We start from the raw sequence: 22,665 nt of genomic DNA, 5'->3' as shown, positions 1-22,665 counted from the left end.
GCAATAAATTTGATTTAAGCATTGGTCAGCTGGGGACTGAAAAAAAGGACATTTAACATTTCCTGGGACTGCAAAGCTGTAGGGAAGCAAACTAAGAAACCACTCGGAGATCCACTCTTGCCTCCCAGTAATAAATGTCATTGCAAGGGGGAGACCTGCCCGGCCTCACCCAGAAGCAGCAGCAGCTGACTGGCACTGGCTTCCCCTGTCTTTGCCCACAAGAATACTTGGCTCCCAAATGTTGCTTGCACTGAGATACAGAGCGCAACAGAAGCTTACTCTACCACTATCAGCCAAAGAACAAACAGCTATCATGAGGGGCTGCACATCGCTTCTCCCAGGAAGAACGCTCTGTCACAAGAGACTAGGGCCCTGCGGGACTTGACATCTTTCCGCAGGGCCTGCAAGACAGAGCTGTTCCACCAGGCCTTTGGTCAGGGCGCAGCCTGACTCCCTCCTTTGGCAATCTCCACAGAACTTTAGCTTAATAGTTGCCATCAATTTGATTTTAATTAATTTTTATAATGAAATGTTTTTAGAATGTTGTACTATTTTATTGTTGTTAGCCGCCCTCAGCCCGGCTTCGGCTGGGGAGGGCAGGACATAAATAAAATTTATTATTAATATTTATTATTAACATAGTAGCATGATAAAAGACCAGACAAGTTCAATGTTTGGGACAAACAATGTTTGGGACAAACTTTCTGTGCTTTTTTCTTTCTTCCATCCTAAAAATGTCAGGCCCTTTAAAAGTATTATTTCAGGAATATTATTAAGTATAATTCAGAATACAGCAAAGGTGCCTGCTTAAAACATTTTTGTTCAGGCAAGTCTATCCAGACATGTAGAAGCACCTATATGTATTTTCTCTCTTTTTAGCTACTAGTTGACTTTAAAAATCTTTTGACTGTTTTAAAGCATCAATTTCTAACCGTTTTTCACTGATAATTTATATGTAAACTTAAGAGCTTTTCTTATGGCTATAAGAAAGCAATATAGTGGTACCTCGTGTTACATACGCTTCAGGTTACAGACTCCACTAACCCAGAAATATTACCTCGGGTTAAGAACTTTGCTTCAGGATGAGAACAGAAATCGTGCTCCGGCGGCGCGGCGGCAGCGGGAGGCCCCATTAGCTAAAGTGGTGCTTCAGGTTAAGAACAGTTTCAGGTTAAGTACGGACCTCCAGAACGAATTAAGTACTTAACCCGAGGTACCACTGTATATACATTTTGTAAATGAAATAAACACTATTGTCTCAGATTGAGAGGGACAGTAGGCAACAGCCTACCGGGAAGCTCTCTTCCCTCTGTTGATTACCACCACCAGTTGAGCTGAGCTGCCCTGTCTACCTATCAACATTTTCTTGTTTCAAACTGGAGTACCAGTTCCTTCATGCACAAAGTCCAAGCCTCAACCTGCCTCCAAGCTCTAATGAGAACTGCAATTATGGCAGCAAAGAGTGGCTGGGAGGGGCTGCTGATGCGCTGCAACCAAGTTAAGGCTATGTGAAAGGACATTATCTCCCACACGAACTTGCCTGGGAGAGGCCCTTCTCTCAATCCCACCCGCCTCATAGGCACACTCAGTGGGGGTGCAGGAGAGGGCCTTTTTGGTGGCTGCTCCCATACTCTGGAACTCTCTCCCTAGAGAAGCTAGACTTCTTCCCTCAGGTTTTCTTTCTGCCAGCAGGTGAAGACCTTGTTATTCCAACAAGTCTTTAGGAACTGACTGTTCCTAAAGAAAGGGATGGTGCTATGATGTTTTTATTGTTGGGATAGCTCAGTCAATAGAGCAATCTGAGCGTTGAAGATTTGGTCCTTACTAAGGGGCAAAGGATTCCTGCATTTCAGAGAGTTGGACTAAATAATCCTCCAAGTCCCTTCCAACTGTATAATTCCACGATTCTATGTATTTTTAATGGCTCTGTTTTTATATTGTTTTAATCCTTTTAGGTTTGGGCTTTTCCATTTTATCTGTGTCTTCTATTTTTATTTGTAAGCAAGTCCTGGTTCAGGAGAAAGGCAGGATATTAAATAAATCAATTAATCAATCTGCAATCAGCGTTCTACTCATGCAAAAGAACATTCAAATGAAATATTAAATGGTATGTTTGATACAGAACTTTGAGACTGCTAGATATTCCCGAACACCTGTTCGACCACAAAACAAAAACAACCCTAGGAATATCAATTAAATATTGGACTATAAGAATGCACAAGTATTGCCACCACTGATGCTTGAACACTTCTACCAACAAGAAATATATAACCTTGAATCTCATTCTCCAACTCTCAACGAGAAAATGTGGCCAGACTGGCAGGCATACAGCCTACCTGGATAAAAACAAAGCAATCTCTCCAAGCGTATGTGAGACAGCACCTGTAATTATGTACAACAGCATCCGCTTTTGTATTCAGCCCAGATATAGAACAAAGGGCAGAGGCAGCAAAGCAGGGCCATGTAGTCTTGTGCCTGTAATAATCAGTGTGGAGGAGGAATCAGGAAAGCCTGCTACATTATTGCTACCTTCCCACAGAACTAGCCATAGCATGCCATCTTGCAGAGCACGTTATCTCTCCAGCAGATGTGCACTGGGTCAAATCCTAACTAATTGGGGTATACAATAAATCATGACTCAATAGCAAAAGTGAGCCTCCCTGGCAACTGTCCATCTCATAGAAGGCAGAACAGCCTCAAACTCCTACCTTTAGGGCATCCTCCTGTGGGAGGTTTGCCTGGCACCTGCACTGGTATCTTTCAGGCACTAGGAAATTGGTTTTTTATTTTAGTTTTTTATCTTAGGCATTTTACTTAGTAATTACATTTATATCTTTCCTTCCTTCCTAAGGAGGTAAGTCCTTTTAATGTTATCATGATTCATGATGATGAATCTGTACCTAGCTTTCTGCAAAATCAACACAGTGCACAAAATCAACACGGTACAATATAAAAAGTACAGCTGGAATGGAATTTATGGTTGCTGTTGAGCAGTTGCAGTTATTTTGCTCTTATTGTAATTACAACTGCACTGTTTAGAATGCATTGTTGTAATTCTATAGCATGCCATCCTGAAAAACAGAATATAAAATTATAAAGGCTTGGCTTTCTCACTTCCTTCTTCGTTGAGAAATGTAGGCGAATTGTTCTATAAAGATTTTATATTAATCAAAGATGCACCGTCATGTGCTATGGGACAGAGAGCAGCTACTGGCAATTTTCAGCAATGGATGATCTAAACAATACACCAGCAAAGTAGTTTGTTCTATCCCACAAGTGCACAGAAACCACTTGGCTGACTCAGGTTTCCCATTACTTTCCAGGATCAGATCAAATTACAAACCAATGCATTTACAAATGACCCAGAGCCCAATTGAGGCACAACAGTCAACATATTGTGTGTGTGCACATGCCACAGTAAACTCATGCCAATATATCATTAGGAGGCTCCAGTACCCTCAAGCTGGCAATATGAACTCATAGGTACATTTCTAGACATGGACTCTCTTTTTAAAAGGAGAAAGAAGCATTACTGTACACTTTTGGAAACATTGCTCTAGGACAGTTTTATGTTCTAAGGCCTTTAACACTCAAGTGCAAAAGCAAGCAGCCAGGAAGCTGCCAATACTTTCAAACAAGGTGTTACTGTTCTCAAGTATTACTTTTTCCTGCTTTGACTACCACCATCTCTTTTGTGAGATTATATATTCATCTTTGTCAGGCATGCTTCCCTTAAGCATTGCCATGGCTACAAACATTTCATTCTGACATAAAAGTCTGCCCCAATCTCTTCAGCAAGCAGAATTGTCTGTAACATCACCTCTGATCAGTTTCTTATTAAGTCATACTTTGAGCAGACGCATTGAAAGCAATGGACCTACTGTATTTTTCGCTCTATAAGACGCACCTTTCCTCTCCTAAAAAGTAAGAGGAAATGTGTGGGCGTCTTATGGAGCGAATGTAGACAGGAGGCTCTGCTCAGCGCTCCCTTTAAAGAGCAGCCCTTCCCTCCTCCCTTTAAAGAGCAGCTCCACGTGGCTCTTTAAAGGGAGTGCGGCTCTTGGGGAAGCCTTAGCTGCATGCAGACTCTCCCAGGCAGGGGAAGAATTCATGCACTGCCTGGGAGAGGCTGCACGCGGCTATCCCAGAAGCCAGGACAGCAAGCAGGATCGTGAAGATGCGATCCCGCTTGCAGTCCTGGCTTCTGGGATTCAGAATATTTTTTTCTTGTTTTCCTCCTCCAAAAACTAGGTGTGTCTTATGGTCTGGTGCGTCTTGTAGAGCAAAAAATAAGGTGCTCCAAGTTGTACTTAGACAATCACCTATTATTCAGTTAACAATTTGCACAAGGTGAACAAACCTGGAGGCATCAAGTCTACTCTAATAGGAAGTTCTTTGGGGGGAAACTTGCCACTAAGGGTTCCTGAACACTTATTTTCTCACTGAACAGCTGTAAAGCAGTAGGGAGGAAATAATTTGCAGCAGAAGAGCAACCATTCCCCCTTGCAAGCCCCTTCTTTTAGCCATTTCCAACTGCTTTGCAGCAAAAATGATTGAAATTGGCAGCAGGGGAGAGGTACACAGAAAGTCAGGATAAGCACCCTTTCCCACCCAGGCACTTCAGCGCTCTAGGGCAGGGGTCAGCAAACTTTTTCAGCAGGGGGCCGGTCCACTGTCCCTCAGACCTTTGGGGGGGACAGACTATATTGGGGGGGGGGTGATGCAAGAGCAACACAAGCCCCGGTGGCTGCTTACCTGTGCCTTGCGAGCATCAGGGGCTGGTGGCAGTGGAGGGACGATGAGCAGAGCACGAAAGGGCTCCAGAGAGGGGCTGCTTAAAATGGCGGCCGCTCGAGCACTGCTGCTTCTGCTGCTGCTGGCACCAACAAAGCCCAGCCCCCTTCCTCCTCTAGGCAGGGTGGGGAGAAGCATCATGCAAAGACACCTTTGTAAAATGCCCTGTGATCCTTGGACAAATGGTGGTACTGTATAGAATTTTTTTAAGTAAAATAAAATAAAATATATATGATGCCTTACCTAGGAGTATTCACTTAATTTTTAGAAGGGGCCATGCTACCACTACAAAATGTGCATTTCACACTTGTAACCTCCTAAACTTCCAAGTAAATACCAGTTTTCACAGCACTGCATTGTACTGCCAACTTAAATGGTATCGTTATTATCTGATGTAAATATGGTCATATGTTGGAAGTCAAATGGCATCCATTCCAGAAGTCCGTTTGACTTCCAAAAAGTTTGAAAACCAACGAGCGGCTTCTGATTGGCTGCAGGTTTTTGACTGTTCAGGAGCTGAAATGTGTGAGTTCCAAGGCGTTCAGCAACCAAGGTACGACTTTATTGCATTCAGTACAGTGGTACCTCAGGTTAAGTACTTAATTTGTTCCGGAGGTCCGTTCTTAACCTGAAACTGTTCTTAACCTGAAGCACCACTTTAGCTAATGGGGCCTCCTGCTGCCGCCGCGCCGGCGGAGCACGATTTCTGTTCTCATCATGAAGCAAAGTTCTTAACCTGAAGCACTATTTCAGGGTTAGCGGAGTCTGTAACCTGAAGCATATGTAACCCGAGGTACCACTGTATACCTAAGAAGAGCTTGGGACTAAAAGTGATACCTTGCAGAACTCACTTTGGATTCAATGAGTCTGCATTGCTATGAAAGTGTCTTAAAACTATCCAGCTGAACCACAAATTATTCCTTTAACCCCATGGTTTTCAACCAGTGTGTCCTGGCACCCTGGGGTAGCTTGAATAATAATCAGGGGTGCCATGGGCAACACTGGCCTCTGTCCCTCTTTCCTTCCTTCTCTCCCTCCTCTGATGCCCTCTCGCATCTCTGCCTCCCAAAGGCTTGTGTGGCTGTTGCAGCAGCCCTAACTACAAACTCCCCAGGCTGGCCAAGGGGAGCAAGCAAACAGGTGAGGGAAGCCAGCCAGCCAGTCCTTGCTGTTGGGAATGGATAGACAAGTCCCAGGCCCCTGTGGGGCAGTGTGAGGAGGCACCTCTCTTTGGGGTGGGGTGGGGGCAGGAAGCTCAGAGATCGGGGCAGCAGCGGCTGCTGCCCGGAGGACTCCCAAGGAGAGGGGAGAGGAAGCTGGGGGAACTCTACAAGGGAGGGTGAGAGGCTGCCAGCTCTGCAAGCAAGGGGTGACATAACCGGGCTCCTGAGCCCCACAGGGATGCCACAGAAAGAATGTAGTTGGTCAAGGGGGCTGTGGACTCAAAAGTGTTGAAAACCTCTACTTTAACCACCTTGAAGTAAAAACTGAAAGGTTGTCCCATATGCACAACGATATAGTTGGCTCCCATCACATATTTATTGAACAAGTACCAGCAGCTCTGACTTCACAGGTCTCTATTCTAACAGCACTCAGAGCCTCTTCTTAGACATTGTTGAAACTAGATTAAACAGCTGGTCATTAAGCCTAAATATTCCTAGTAATTAAGCCATTTAATAGTTTTTCCATAGCCTCAGCAAAAATTTATCACCCACCACTCAAAACCAATCACCCACCCCATAATCTAACCTAACCTCTCTGGTAAATTCTCTCAAGAAGTTAGAGGAGAATCAAACCTCATCATTTTTTATTACAGCTACTGTACATACTTGAAAAATGTAGAGTAGCCAGTCTCTGCTGAATACTGCAGAGGTAAACTTGTGTTTAGGGTTTGCTACTTCAGATGGCAGATGAGGCTCACACACTATTGCACATATAAAGCCCGATGTCATGCAAATGAGCCTGCTCCAAAATGTTAGCTTTCTAATTGAAGGTTTTGGGGCTGTTGTTTTTTTAACCAAGGAGCATTCAGACATGCAAACCCCCAGCAGCAGTGTGAAGTTGTTCAACAGAGATATCTGGCCAAAACCAAATTATTAAAATGGTTCATTTAACCATTAAGTAAGTAAACGGTAGGGACGCGGGTGGCGCTGTGGGTTAAACCACAGAGCTAGGTCGGCGGTTCGAATCCCCACGATGGGGTGAGCTCCCGTTGCTCGGTCCCTGCTCCTGCCAACCTAGCAGCTCAAAAGCACGTCAAAGTGCAAGTAGATAAATAGGTACCGCTCCGGCAGGAAGGTAAACGGTGTTTCCGTGCGCTGCTCTGATTCGCCAGAAGCAGCTTAGTCATGCTGGCCACATGACCTGGAAGCTGTCTGATGACAAACGCCAGCTCCCTCGGCCAATAAAGCGAGATGAGCACTGCAACCCCAGAGTCGGCCATGACTGGACCTAATGGTCAGGGGTTCCTTTACCTTTAAGTAAACGGTGTTTCCGTGCACTGCTCTGGTTCGCCAGAAGCAGCTTAGTCATGCTGGCCACAAGACCTGGAAGCTGTCTGCGGACAAATGCCGGCTCCCTCAGCCTATAAAGCAAGATGAGTGCCGCAACCCCAGAGTCATCCGCGACTGGACCTAACGGTCAGCAGTACCTTCACCTTTACCTTTTACGCCTAATGCCAGTTGCCCTATCAATGTAGTGGCACAAACATGCTACCACAGCTGCTTTGAAGTTAAGGAAAAGGAGGTGGTGTCATGTCTGCTTTGGCCCTGATCATAAGACCTAAGTGACTGCTTTAGTCAGTAAAAATAAAATGCCGCAACCTGAGAGTTCTATGTGTCGAAATGGTGATTACTGGCAATATGGCCAAGCAGCCCTATAATCCCCCAATGGCAACTCTACTCTTGGTTTTTATAGGTCAGATGAGGATGAGCAGGATGCATCGGCTCCAGCGCGAAAGAAGCACAAGAGAAGTATGGGTCTTATTCCTTGAAACCTATCTGAGTGCCGGCCTTTTACATTGAAATAAGCAGCACCAGCAGCCGTAGCAAACTTAATATGCCTTCCTAACTGTTTACAGTAACGTTATATTTGTTTAGTTAGTAAAATTCTAGCTAAAGTGTTGGTTTTTAATCCTGGCTTAGTTCCCTAATGCCAAACGGAGATGATGGAGGAGAGATAACCTTGCTGCTTCAACCAAACCTTTCATTTTAATTTCAGTGAATCTTCCTATCTTCCTTCCGGAGGCGCATATGCTACAAGGTCTTATGTTACAAGGTCTTACCTTGTTATTGTGAATAGCAAGGGGATTTCAGTTAGCTAAATTGCATACGTGAATTATCTAGCTTGGATCTTCTACATTTCCTGCTGGCCAGTGCTGCTGCCCCATTATGGAACCCTAGATTTTAATTCTAGAGTACAAGGCAGCTGCTTTTAAAAAACAACAACCCAGTGCCTGCCAGAAAGAAGAAGGAAGATTAATTTCTAGAGCTCTGCTGAGCAATAGCAATTTTAATCAAGCAACTGATGTTTACCACATTGTTGCTAAGCTGAAACAACTATTTTGGTTTTCTGATTTTAAAGGTAAACTTTTGCCTCCTAATTCAAAATTAAGTGAATTAGAGTAAAGGGCCAATCCCGGAAGTTTATCAGAAATAAATCTTGCTTTAATGGGGCCTTTGCTGGGGGTGAACAGTGGTTTAGAAATATATCTATAAATAATTTAATGTCAAATACAAAACATAATTGTATTGATTTATTTGGATTTTTAGCCTAATCTTGGTGAGCCCCAGTATACATAAAAAGATAACAGGAATAGTTACATAGCATAGATGTCTGCTATCAGGATAATAGCACCACTCAAATTAAATTCCTGGTTTCTTAGCTCTAGTATTGAAATCAGATTATGACAGAGGAATATCTAAACTGTTAGTCTGGACACTCATAAGTTCTGTAACAAAGTTGAACATTAGAATTATCACATATGGGCAAGCTAAAAATCCATTTATCCCAGTCTCCAGCTGTAGTCAGCCATCTGCTTTGTGGATACTCATGCAAAGGAAAGTTAAAACACCTGAAAATCAACTGGGCTTTCAGAGCATCCTTTGATAGTGAATTTGGTTTATCCTGAACTCACAAGGAAAATTTTCTGGTACACTGAAAATGAATATTCTGTGCTGTATTTCAGTATGGAAGGAACATAGGAAGCAGACTTATTCCAGGTTAGACTTCATGCTCATAGTGTCCACTTTCGTAGCAGCTTTCCAGGGTCTCTGGAAAACTCTTTCTAACCAACTCCTGCCTCATCTCTACAATGAGTCCTCACAAACATTTATTTAATTAATTGCTAAAAACCAAGCTATAAGTTTCCGGAAATACTTAACTCTTAAAGGTAGACAGGCTTTCTTTGAAGAGAAGACAAGAACAGAGAGCAATCAGGCATGATGGGGGGGGGATGTTCACCTCATAATTTTGCAGCTCAAAGTAATTTTGGTTATACCCATTTCAACTGTGCCACCACTATTCTCCCCCTTCTCCTCATCTTAATTTATTACCGCCCTTCACCCTAAGATCCCAGGATGGGTTACAACCATTTCAAAATACAACTTGAAGCATATCCTACTGCATTGTGGGCAATATGAGCAAGCAAGGGATCAACTGATCAAACTATTACAGGCAAATTTGCCAGGAAAATCCGAAGCCTCCCATATTAAATATCTTTTGGAAGACAGGTGAAATGGTATTACACTGGCCGTGGTAAACTTTCTTTCTGAGGTTATAAGAAACAAAGATTATTATGCCCTAGATAAAACAAAATGACTGCCTTGGTTTCTTCCATCTGTCTGTCTAGTCATTTTAACTGTATCTAGTTTTGAAATTGTTTTGTGGGTCTTTGGACTGCAATAAAGTTTTGAATTTGAATATAACTTCAAAAACAGTTTTAAAACCAATTATACTTCATTAGACAAAGTATATGCAATGTTGGGAATATGAGTGGACTACCTGTGGCCTGTAAGCATGACCCCATCCCCTTTCCCCCCCAATCCAAGTCTAGAAAGAAACTGCTCTCAAGCAAAGTTTTAGAGCAATGTGGGAAATTTGCACACAGCTTTTTGCAAACCAACCAATTTGTTCTCTCTCACACCAATATGGCTTCACTTCCGGGGTTAAAATGAGTAATCATCTACTGCTCATTATAATCAAAATGCTCAAGTATATATAGCTAATGGGGAAAGTGCCTTAGAAAAAAACACACTTTGTTCTGTGGGACTGTTTTTAATCCTTACCAATACAACAGCTTGCTTTTGAAGGTCAATACAGATTACACAAGAAGGGCAATTATCATAGTTATATACTTGGAGACCTGCCGTAGAAAGGTACCATCTTCCCTCAGTAAGCAGCTGATAAGATTCTGCCCTTACAAGTTCACAAAGCAAATATTTATTCTGAATTTGCTAAATCCTGGGCATCTTGCCCTGAAAAAAAATGTATTATCATTATCAGCCAACATTTAATAGCATTTTTTTTTTATGTTAGAGATTTTAAGTATCAGGCTGGACAGGTTATGCTGCTTCCAGACACTCTACTCAAAACAAACTGTAGTAATAATCTAACTATTGTAGTAGGTTAGCAAGCCAAGTTACTATCCTAAGACAAAAGTTCTCATTATTATGACTTCATTTGGCCTGAAATGAGCAACACTCCTTCTGAAATGGGTGCTGCGTGTAGCTATATCCACTTACCAACTTGCTCGGGGTGAGGGCCCCTGCTGAGCATGACACAAGAAATCTCCCAGAACTCTATATACTGACCTGGGCTTTGAAGCAGGAAGAAGCAGCGAGAGAGATTCATGCTGTTTCTGCTTGCTCCAAAACCCCATTGTAGCAAAGCTATCTCTGGCATATAAAGAAGGGTTTGGAAGAAGGAAAAAGGGAAATGCTAAATTACAGCAGGCTGCTGATGCTCCATTATAAACAAATCTATGTATTATAAACCCCTCAATTTACTGGCACAATTTCACCCATACATGGTTGAAATTGCGCAACTCAAATCCCAAACAAGGCAGAGAACTTAAAAGTTCTTTTTCTTCTGGGTTCACTTGGGTTTAGCTCTTTAGATCTGGAAGGCTCAGGGATGCTATGTCTCCCTCCCCCCCCCCCCCCCAGCTATGGGGTGGCTCCAAGGGTTTGAATATATGTTATTTTCATGTATATATGGAACCCTTAGATATATAATCTAGGTGACAAATGGCTTCTTAAACCAAGGTTACAGTTGCCAAAACAGAATGTCTAGTTGCCGTTTTTGGCTCTAAAGTCTTATTTAGCAAATGATGAATTGACTATGATTGATTATCAGTTAAACATCTGACTAGTTCATATGACAACCCTGAGCTAGGTTAAGAACTATGAGAACTTAAAGAAAAGTCACTTGATCCAGTGACAGTCCACATATATACTGGCTTTTTCCGACCTCCTTTTCTTAAAAGTGACTGTTCCTGCTGCACAAAAAAGGCATTTTGGTTCCAGAAATTCATTCCAATTGTGCAGATAAACTATAACTGATAGAATTCTACAGAATGGGATACTAGTGTGTGAAAACAGTCCAGATCCAATGATCACCAGGCATGCACCTCCCGATAATGGAGGTGAGGCACCATCCTGGTGCTCAGGCAGTTTCACCTGGTCAAAAGTGGTCCAAAGCCAGGTGCAAAATGCACCTGACTAATTTTGAACACTGCCTTAGAACAAAACTGCTGTGTAAGGTGAGGAACTACTGTACTTCAATTTAGAAGATGGTGATTTTCTAACTGTGAACTGATAGTCTATTCTGTGAATAGATTGTTGCTTCAAATGCCAACACCTCCTGATATCAAAACCATAATAAATACAGTGGTACCTCGGGTTAAGAACTTAATTCATTCTGGAGGTCCGTTCTTAACCTGAAACTGTTCTTAACCTGAAGCACCACTTTAGCTAATGGGGCCTCCCGCTGCAGCCGCTGTGTGATTTCTGTTCTCATCCTGAAGCAAAGTTCTTAATCTGAGGTACTATTTCTGGGTTAGCAGAGTCTAACCTGAAATGTCTGTAACCCGAGGTACCACTGTATTATCCAACTGTTTAAGTGAGGGGTGGGGAACCTAATTAGGCCCACCAGTCCTCCCCATTTGGCCCATGAGACCATTTTGACCAGGCCACACCCACCTGATCTATATCAGACATCATGTACGACATCAGATGTAGGGAAGGTAACTGCAGGGCTTTGTTAAAACAGTGTTTGCAGCTGATCAATAGTGTTTTCAAATCATAGGGCAATATATCACTTTGAGGGGAGCTTGATCCTCAGAAGTCCAGTTCAAAGTGATGCAGAAAGGTAGTCCGGTGTAATTATAATGTCAGGTGACTGACAAGTGAGCAGCTCCACCCATCATACATGGCCCATCAGGGTAGGGGAAGAGAAAAGCCTAGCCTACCAGGCTACTAAGGAAATGCCGTGTTCCCTCTTCCGCATCTTACCTTGACAAATTCACCCATTGCTCCCCAAAGCAATAAGAAGCTAGTTAGTTTCCTTCCCTGGCCCTGAAAAATGAAAGTTAATGGAACTTGGACAAAAATGAATTTTTGTATTCCTAAAGGAAAGCAGTTGCTTTGGTTTCTACCTTACCTTCTAAGAATATCCAGTTATTCACCATTTAGCCCAGTAGCAAGTGCTGCAAACAGTTGCTCTTGAGAGTCGCATAGGATTTTATAAACTCTATAAACTCTGCCTTGTGCTTTGACAACAACCTGCTTAACACAAATCCCAGACTCAAAAGAGGTTTATGGCGTAGCTGCCACCTTAAAGGGAGACCCGATCATCAAGTTTCTGTTGACACAGCAAGACTATGTACATTAGCTGAGAAACAAGTTCCGCCCCCACATGAGAATGCCTTTAGGCTATCCATACACTAGCCTCCTGATCTTTGAGCCACCAACAGCTGGCTCAGCCAGTGCTAGCCTCTTCCTCCACCCCCAATGCAAATAGGAACCTGTGTAATTTTCCCACAGTCATTAGACATCTGACGTGCAATGAAAACACAGTTGCCCACCAGGCACCAGCAACACTGGCACATAAGCTTGCCGAAAAGTCTGCAGAATTCAGAGGTTCACATTGTGACCTAGGCAAATGAAACACATTTCTCCTTAATTTCATTTTCGCCTTATGGTTGATTTTGTTTGCTCAGTGTGGTTTATAATTTGAGAGGCACTAGAAGTTACCTGCTGAGTTTAGCAGCACAAGCAACTCCTCTCCTGACATGGGAGGAGTAGCAGTATGCAACACCTCCCGGGCAGCAGTATGCAACACCATTAACAAGGAGTCTGCATGTTACCTCTCCATCTGGAACCTACCAGTAGTTTGGTTTATAATACAGTGGTACCTCTGGATACGAACGAGATCCGTTCTGGAGCCCCGTTTGCATCCAGAAGCAAACATAACTAGTGACGGCACGTCTGCGCGTGTGTGTGTTGCTTTTTGCTGCGAATGACGTCATAGGGAAACTTCACTCCATAGGGAAATTAAAATTATAGAATTCCAGTATTTAATTTACACCGGTACCTCTAGATGCGAACGGGATCCGTTCCGGAGCCCCGTTCACATCTAGAAGCAAATGTAACCTGTGTGCGCGCGTCTACGCGTGTCACATTTCGACGCTTCCGCACATGCGTGTGATGTCATTTTGAGCGCCTGTGCATGCGGCGAAACCCAGAAGTAACGCACTCCATTACTTCCAGGTTGCCGCGGAGCACAACTCAAACGTGCTCAACCCAAAGCGCATTCAACCCAAGGTATAACTGTATAGCAAGTACCCAACTGCTAGCACCCCAATGCTGTTCTTTTAAAAGCCTGTCCCTCTGAAACACCCTTTCAATCAGAACAGCCACACCAATACGATTTAGAAGTTTTTTTTTGCAAAACACAAGTGTTATTTCCTACTCACCATGCTTCAGCTCTCCAACTAAAGAGGGCCAAACAAACCCTCAAATATGCATCTGCTACCTCCTTCAGCAAATGTATGCATGGTTGTCTTAAAAAAAAAATGTTCAGTTCTGGATATGCTAACACTCGGTAAACATGTGATCACATTTACCTACCTTTCAGATTTCCCCATCTACCCCTGACACTCATAGCCTATGTATGCCTCCTGGGCTCAGTGGACTTCCAAGGTCTCTTGCTTCCTGCTAAACACGCAAAGCTCTTGTCTGGAGTCCACAAATGTTGGTTTGGCTCTCTGGGTAACATTTCCTTGCTTTTGCCACCACCAGCAACAATTCATTTGCACAATTGGGGAAGGGGGGCTAGGTGTTGTTAATTTTGCATAAAGGGAGTAGGGCGACTCTCCTACTGCTTCTTCCAGCATGCAGCCCCTAACCTGTCCCAAAGTTCTCTGAAATTTATAGGGAGGAGGGATTTAAGTCTGAGATAGTTCATTTGGTAGAGTACAAGACTCTTAATCTCAGCATCATGGGTTCAAGTCCCATGTTGGGCAAACGATTCCTGCATTGCATGGGTGACCGTCATCTGCCCCTCCAACTCTACAATGCTATGATCTGGCAGGGTCTGTGGGACCCTGCTCTGGTCCTCCTTTTCTTCAGCTCAATAACTACAAACAATCTCTCAACACTGCTTTTCAGGCTCCTGCTTCCTTTGCCCCATTCCTTTACTCACTTGCCCCTTGACCAGGTTTCTTAGCACTCTTTTGCCCCTCCTCCCCATAATAGCATACAGCCATTCCTGACCTTAAGAATGATGCAGTTTCTTCAGAGATTCCCTGTTGCTGCACTTTTTGATACAATATGATATCTTTATTGTCATTGTCCCATGCAGGACAATGATATTGAAAAACTACATAAAACTGCATAAACACTACAGAAAGCATTCAAAAACCCCTAAAAACCCCATGCCTCCATCATTAGCCTCAATTCTTCCCTTCTGGCTATCCCCCCTTAGTTCACTGACTATTCACTGGCCTTTCCCAAAGTTCAAGATTCCATTTCAACTGTGTAGCATTGTTTTATAGGAGAGGATGCAAATGTTTCCTCAGAGTTGTTATGATGGTACCACACTAATAGTCATTCTAAATAGCCTGCATGCTTCAGAAACAGTATTTTTCTGTGCATGCTCAATCACTTTAGCATTAGGAGAAGGCTTGCTATGGTCCCTTCAATTCAGGAGAGTTCTCTGCCATAGTCCCCACTCCTCCTCATCAATTCTAAGATACAGTGGATTGATATTTGATGCTTATCTTGGTTTAATTGCATGTCAAAGTACATTTGATAAGATAAGAAAAAAGCATTTGGCTTTGCCCTGGAGAGGCCCTTTCAAGGAAGGCTGCCTGCCACTACTGATCTTTTCAGGTAGAAATGCTTCAAATGAACCCCATAAACCTCCAGAACTCAATCTGAAATCTCAGTGGCTTTATAGATCAATTCTATGTATGTTTTATTCAGAAGTGCCCCTGTTGTATTCAGTGGAGCTTACTCCCACAAGTGGATAGGGTTGGGGCCTGCACCCATACACATAGATCAGAGTCTAGGATAGATGAAAGCAGTGTAAGTACCGTAACATTAACACACAATACAATCAATTACTTTCTTCTTTCAAGGCAATTTAACAGTTCTGCCCTACGATGAGTTTTTGTCTCAGCCAAAGCCAATCAATTTATTTAGCATCTGTACAGCCAATCAATTTCTTGTACTATGTAGGCCCTCTAAATGATATCAAGGGAAACTGATTTTCTGACTAGCTATTCATTAGCTGAAGCACTTGTACTACATTAGGGGATCTGGTTTATTCAGTTCGCAAGGAGCAGGCGGGGGGGGGGGGATGCAGAGACGTCAAAGGCATGCAGCAGCAAACACAAAAGATTTTTTTTTAGTCCACTAAAAGCCACATCAATTACCCACATTCATAATCTCCACCCACATTCGATGTTCATGTTAACTAGAGTACAATAATCCCATGGCTCATGTTTTAATGCCCCTCCACAATGATAACATGGAAACACTAAATAAATAAATAAATCAGTGCATGTTTAGTAACTCCCAGAAGATAATAGGCATCTTTTCAGTATTGTTTCATAGCCATGAGGGACATGCTACAGAGGGAAGTGAGGCCAAGTGTGTTGCTTTCTTTTCTCAAAGGAAAACATTACTACGCAAGACTATTGGTGTCCCTGGAATTCTTAAGTGGAAATTGTTCGTATATTGCTTTTATGCATATCCTCATCACTGCAACAAATAGCAGCACAGCAAGCATGTAACTAAGACAACTAACTCATTCACAGAAAAACGTGAGGCAACAGCATGGCATTAGCACACTAGCTTAGCAAACTCAGAAGGAAGGATGGTCAGAATGTTCATACTTCTGTGATTCATAATCATTCCTACCAATATACAAGGCAATCCAAAGAACTAGAAAATTAGAATTATTTTCCTTGTTCAAACAAGTGATGAAATCCTTCCAGAGCTTGTCAGTGAAAATCTATGAAGAGCACTGCATATAATTAAAATGCAAATTATTGTAATCCATATTTGTAATGTTAACATACAAATGAGATAAGCCATTGCAACTTGATTAAAACAGAGTACTAAAGGTTGAGCTGCCTTGTAGACGTGGTGCAGGTGATACCAGGGTCATCCCCAAGTTACTACCATCTCTCAAACCACACGCGTCTCATGCAAACATGGTCTAGAAGAATAATTTACTACATTAATATTGCATATGACACATGAGCAAGAAGGGTTACCACATATTTTCTGGAAGGGCTCTTATGCTTTAGGTAGATGCACATTGTGTAGAATTTCAATCACAGCCAATGTGAACCTATTTTACAAGAACTCTCACCTTGGACTGAATGCTCTTGAACATGTGCAGAGCACCTTTCAGGCTTTAAATTTTCTTCATCTGGCAAGCAGTTAAGATACTAAAACAGAATCATTAGTGGCCAGTACAATCATCAGAATGTACAGTGGTGTCCAAACTTTTTTCAAAGAGGGCCAGATTTGATGAAGTGAAGGGCTGTGAGGGCCAATCAAAGAATTGAAGATGTTGAGCTTTTTTTATTATTTTACCCCAAAGTTGTTGAGATTTTTTTAGGACTGAAGTTGTTGAGGTTCTTTTTTTAGGATTTAACTCCAGGAAATAAACTGCCACAGGGGCCAGATTAAACCGACTGGCAGGCCAGATTAGGCCCCCAAAACGGACTTTACACATGCCTGGTTTCAGAGGATATCTTATCCAATTTTTATCTGTGCAGCTCCAAAATGACGACTTAAATTTCTACTATCTTTTTTGTATTTGTTAATATATTTTTAGAATGTCACAAACTGTTTGCAGATTTCACCAACATATGATGCAGTATATAAATTGCCTAAACAAATAAATGATACAGAAGCTTCTTAGATGGCTTTTATTCACTGCAAGCAATAAAGCAAGGAATTGTTTGCTGCCCTTTTGCACCTGCTTTGGAGTATTTTCAACTTGTATATAGTGGCAAGACAATTGCTTTATTCAGGATGGTGAGTTGAGTTCAGTAGGAACCAAAACTTGGGAGAGTATCTCCAGAGTTAAGATACCTGCATTTTGGATCTATATGCTATGCAGAAGATAATTTTGTGCTAGCTGAAGTGAAGTAGTGTGGACAATAGAGGAACAGCATTAGTACTTTTGAAGATAGCGTGTGCTCTATGCTTTTTCAGGGATTATAACCTCAGGAGATGCCCAAATTGTTCTTAGGATCTTCTGCCTACTAGAAGTACCAAAGAACATAAGAAGAGCATGCTAGATCAGGCCACTAGTCCACCAAGTCCATCACCCTATTCTCACACCCACCTCTTTTAAAGCCATTCAAGTTGGAAGCCATCACTACTTTTTGAGGGAGCGAGTTTCTTGATTAAAAGGATTTCCTTTTGTCCGCCCTGAATCTTCCAACATTTAGTTAGTTACTTGCAAAGTGTATTTATGACTGAAGTCTAACCCTAGATGTGAGGTGGTGTGCTCCACTCAACTTACTGGGACACTTCTGTGTATGCATGTGATCGCAGTGAGAACCTGGTGGTGCTTCCCATACCACGGGGAGGAAGGAGTAAGTGGAGTGATTCACAACAGTAATATAGCAACAGTCATGGCCAAGAGAAGCCTTTGCAGTAGACAGTCTGATCCTGTGGACTAGCATCTTTAATAGTCAAGCAACTCCTGGAGCTGTTTTACAGCAACTTCTGCCTCTGGAGGAGAAAGCCTAGAAACAATCCACTTCTTAAGATAGCACACCCATTGCACACTTAAAACCCACAACTTTGCCCAGCTTCTTACGGGTGCTAGGAATGTATTAGGGGGAAGCTACAGTTCCCTGGATTCTTTGGGGAAAGTCATGTGGTTCAAGTGTGTGGTGTATGTCTGCCCTCAATTTTCAATAGCCAAGGACAAAAGTCTATGCAGCCGAATTGGAGAAATACTTCTGTGGGTTGCCATCTTCAACATCAGTGGTCCCTTTAACCCTCTTGCTGCACCTTTCTCTAGAGACTTGGGCTATGATGTCACCAACTGCCATGGTCCACAAGAATACAATACCCCCTTCTCTGCCTTTTCCCTCATATCACACCTTCCAACAGATTTTAACTAAAAGCAGCCCTGAGAGCTAATCTCGGCTAAAAAGCAAGATATAAATTTCATTTAGAACAGCAGAAAGATATTGAGGAGGCAATCGTATGTATCCTAAGATGGATGCAATACATTAAGGACCCACAGATATATGCAAGGCCCAAATAAGACACACTTTACAAAGCAACCACACATCAGACAAGTGCTTGTACACCAAGCGCAAAAATGAGCAATTTTCTTATCTGATTATGGCAACTGAAAACTGCCAACGCCACAAAGAGGTTGTAGAATACTTAAGCAAAAAGAAGAGAAGCTAGGAAATGCTTCTTTCTACTTGGGTGTTCAAACACAGAAAAAGAAGATGGATCATATCTTCTGAGTCAAGCAGAGCAGGAGACTCTTCATATGAAAGATTCCTGCACTGCAAGGGGTTGGGCTAGATGACCCTCGGTGTCCCTTCTGACACCCTCTGAAGCTCACTCTGGGCCAGTTCCCATCTCTTAGCCTACCTCCCAGGGTTGTCATTAAGGATGAAAAGGGAAGGAGGAGAGCCATGTTCCCCCCCACCTCCCCCGAAATATAAAGGTGTTATATAAATGCATTAAACAAGCTGCATGTCTACACACACATACGCAATCATATCTATATCTCCCAGGGTAGCTCTGTTGGTTGGAGCGTGGTGCTGATGAACGCCAAGGTGGCACTTCCCATCCCCTTATGGGGGCAGCGGGCTTACTCTTGCGGGCTAGACTAGATGACCCTCGGGGAACCCCTTTCCCCAAACTCCACCAATACTGTGCTATACAATACAATGCATTAAAAAAAAGCGCCAGGTTTTCAATCTCGACTCAGAGGGACCAGATGCCGGAAACTGTCCGGCTCCCTCCCTCCCTCAGCCCCCCACCCCAGGGAGCCCCCCACCCACCTCCCCCGACATATAAAGGTGTTATATAAACGCGTTAAACAAGCTGCATATCTACACACAAACACGCAATCATATCTATATCTCCCAGGGTAGCTCTGTTGGTTGGAGCGCGGTGCTGACGGACGCCAAGGTGGCACTTTCCATCCCCTTCTGGGGGCAGCGGGCTTATTCTTGCGGGCTGGACTAGACGACCCTCGGAGTTCCCTCTCCCGCAACTCAATACAATACAATGCATTTTTTTTTAAAAAAAAGCCAGGTTTTCAATCTCGACTCAGAGGGACCAGATGCCCAAGCGAGGGGCGCATCCCGGAAACTGTCCGGCTCCCTCCCTCCGCCCCCCACCCCCACCCACCCCCCGTTTTCCTCACCCGGGTGGGTCATGGGGTGGACGTCGTTCCCGGACCCCCCAGCGTAGTTGTAGATGACGGCGGCGGAGGCCTCCCTGGCGGCGGCCACGGCAATCTTCTCGGCGAAGGTGCAGCCGCCTCCGCGCTGGATGAGGGCGACCCACGGGGTGGGCGGCGGCGGGCTGCTGAAGTTGGTGAGCGGGCTGCAGGCGTTGACCGCCCCGGGCCCTTCGGGGGCCACCACCAGCCCGGCCGCCCGGCGCAGAGGGGAGTCCTGCCCGAAGATGCCGCTCTCGCCCACGTTCCAGTAGCTCTCGTTGCTGCCGGGCATCCTCCACGACACGTTCAGCCACGCCGTCCACACCGACTGGGCAGAAGCCCCGTGGCGGAGGCTGCCGGGGCCGGCCAGGAGCAGCGCGAAGAAGGCCCACGAGGAATGCCGCCACATCGCCTCAGAGGAGACCGGCCGCACCACGGAGAAAGAGACGACGCGGGGGGGACGACAACAACGCTGCTGCTGCTGCTGCTGCTGCTGCTGCTGCTGCTGCTGCCGCCGCCGTTTGCCTCAGGCGAGCGACTGGCCGGACTGCCGCGCTCTTTACCTGAGCCCATTCCCCGCCCATTTCTGGAGGGCGGGGACTCGAGGGGAGGGGCGGGGCACGGTGGACGGGAGGGGGGGGGAGACAGACACGCCCCTCCACACTCCTCCTCCTCCGCGGCCGGCCAGGGAGGCCCACGTGCGCGCAGGCGCGCCGCCGGGTTCGAGCGCTGGCGCCGCCGCCGCGTTCCGAACCTTTGTCCCGGGATCGAAGCGCGTGGTTGGGATCAGTATAACTCAATAAAAATGCCTTTCCGCACACCCCCCCCAACAAAACATTAGTAGTCTCATGCTGTATGGACTGATCTGTCCTACAGGAGCCTACTAGTAAAAGCTGTCACAGTGTCCGTTCCAAAACCAAGGTGCGCTTTCCCATAGAAAGTAATGCAAAACGGATTAATGCATTTTAAAACAACCCCTAAAACAGACTTTTAAAACAACCCCTAAAACAGCAATTAACATGAATTAACATGAATTTTACTATCTAACAAGAGGGTTGATCCATAAAATGAAAGCAGTAAACATTGTACAGTGGTACCTCAGGTTAAGTACTTACTTCGTTCCGGAGGTCTGCTCTTAACCTGAAGCACCACTTTAGCTAATGGGGCCTCCCGCTGCTGCTGCCTGTTTCTCATCCTGTTCTCATCCTGAAGCAAAGTTCTTAACCTGAAGCACTATTTCTGGGTTACCAGAGTCTGTAACCTGAAGCGAATGTAACCTGAAGTGTATGTAACTCGAGGTACCACTGTACAAGGTTAAAAATGAACAATTAAGGAATTTACAATAACACAAAATATTATAATAAACTGTGTGCTCTTCAGATTATCATCTGTTGTTCCAATGGCAAGTGGGGGGACGCGGACGACATGCTTCAGCATGAGGGTGGGGGTCATAGCTGTCAACTTTTCCCTTTTCTTGCGAGGAATCCTATTCGGAAAAAGGGAATGTCCCTTTAAAAAAGGTTAACGTTGACAGCTATGGTGGGGGCTAGGATTGCAGTCCTAGCAGCCCAAGTTTTAGCAATTTACTCAAGAGTAAGCCCCATTGATTTATGTTAGATGTTTGTTTCCTTGCAGTGCTTTGCTCACCTGGTTTGGGAGTTAGCTCCACTTACCCATGTAAGGGGGAGGGGAATAGAATTGCATTGTCACTGTTTCATGTTATTGCTTGCTTGCTTGCTTGCTTGCTTGTTTGTTTGTTTATTCATTTGTCTGGCCAAAGCCATTACAAAATTGTGTGTGTGTGTAAAATAAAAACAAAACAAAATACACCACACAAAAGGCATTTTGTCATGTACAGTCATATCTCGGGTTGAATGTGCTTCGGGATGAGCGCGTTTGAGTTGAGCTCCGCGGCAACCTGGAAGTAACGGGGTGTGTTACTTCCGGGTTTCGCCGCTTGCGCATGCACAGACACTCAAAATGACGTCACGCACATGCACAGAAGCGCCGAAACATGACCCGCACACGCGCAGACACGAGGACACGGGTTACGTTTGTCTCTAGATGAGAACGGGGCTCCGGAATGGATCCCGTTCGCATCTAGAGGTACCACTGTAATAGTTTGCTACCCTGAAGAATTTAACCTATCATCCCCAAAAACGTTCCTCCTTAAAATTGCTACTCTCAAATTGCTAAACAGGCCACTTTTTCAGAAGTGTAGGGGGACTTGTCGCCTAATGAAAAATTAATTAGATACCCAATCAATCTCCCAACTGGAGATTTACACCTGTGAACAAAGCTGCTCTTAAGTTCTTGTAAATAGTGGAGTCAGTATGGGGGTTAGTCCTACTTACTCGCAGGTAAGGGGAAAAATACATAGAACTGCATTGTAACTATGCCAACATCTCAAGTGTGTACTCAGAAGGAATCTCCAATGATTTACTAATCTTGAATGCACCTACTTCTTCTGTAAAATCAGCTGGTGAAACTAATCATAGCTTTAGTTCCACTTATTTTTAAGGGAATGAAAGTGCAACTAACTTCCTTATTATTGAGGCTTTTTGCAGCTGATCAGTGTGTATCATCTGAGAGATTTCCTTCTCCGCCCCCTTATCAAATGATTGACTTGGGAAGGGACAATTTGTATCCCCATCAGCTATACACCTCTCTGTCTGCTCCAGTGCTGTGTCTACCTTGAATGCATTTTGGTTTTGCCACCACTGCCAAAATGTGAATTCTTTTTTGTGAGGGGGGCAGAGAAGAAAAAAAATTGCTTGAGAGGCCACACCAGGCTCCTTGGGCTAGGGGTTGACCACATCTCGTCTAGATCAGGCTTCCCCAAACTTGGGTCTCCAGTGTTTTGGGGCTACAGTTTCCATCACCCCATCACCCATGACCACTTGTCCTGCAATCTAGGGATGATGG

At 44.1% G+C, this 22,665-nt stretch overlaps 1 protein-coding gene across 1 annotated transcript in view; it reads right to left on the bottom strand.

Moving 5' to 3' along the window:
- Positions 1 to 20,303, bottom strand: part of RNF128 (ring finger protein 128) — a 36,522-nt gene extending 16,219 nt beyond the window's left edge. Inside the window, exon 1 of the mRNA XM_081179047.1 lies at positions 19,723 to 20,303. Within this exon, the coding sequence (XP_081035173.1) occupies positions 19,723 to 20,149 (427 nt within the window). The 5' untranslated portion in view covers positions 20,150 to 20,303. The remainder of the gene's footprint in view (positions 1 to 19,722) is intronic.
- Between the last annotated feature and the right edge of the window lie 2,362 nt (positions 20,304 to 22,665).

This window comes from Podarcis bocagei, assembly GCF_964188305.1.
Source record: "Podarcis bocagei genome assembly, chromosome: Z".
NCBI lineage: Eukaryota > Metazoa > Chordata > Lepidosauria > Squamata > Lacertidae > Podarcis > Podarcis bocagei.
The sequence above is the reverse complement of the archived record's forward strand: the minus strand, read 5'-3'. Positions and strand labels throughout refer to the sequence as shown.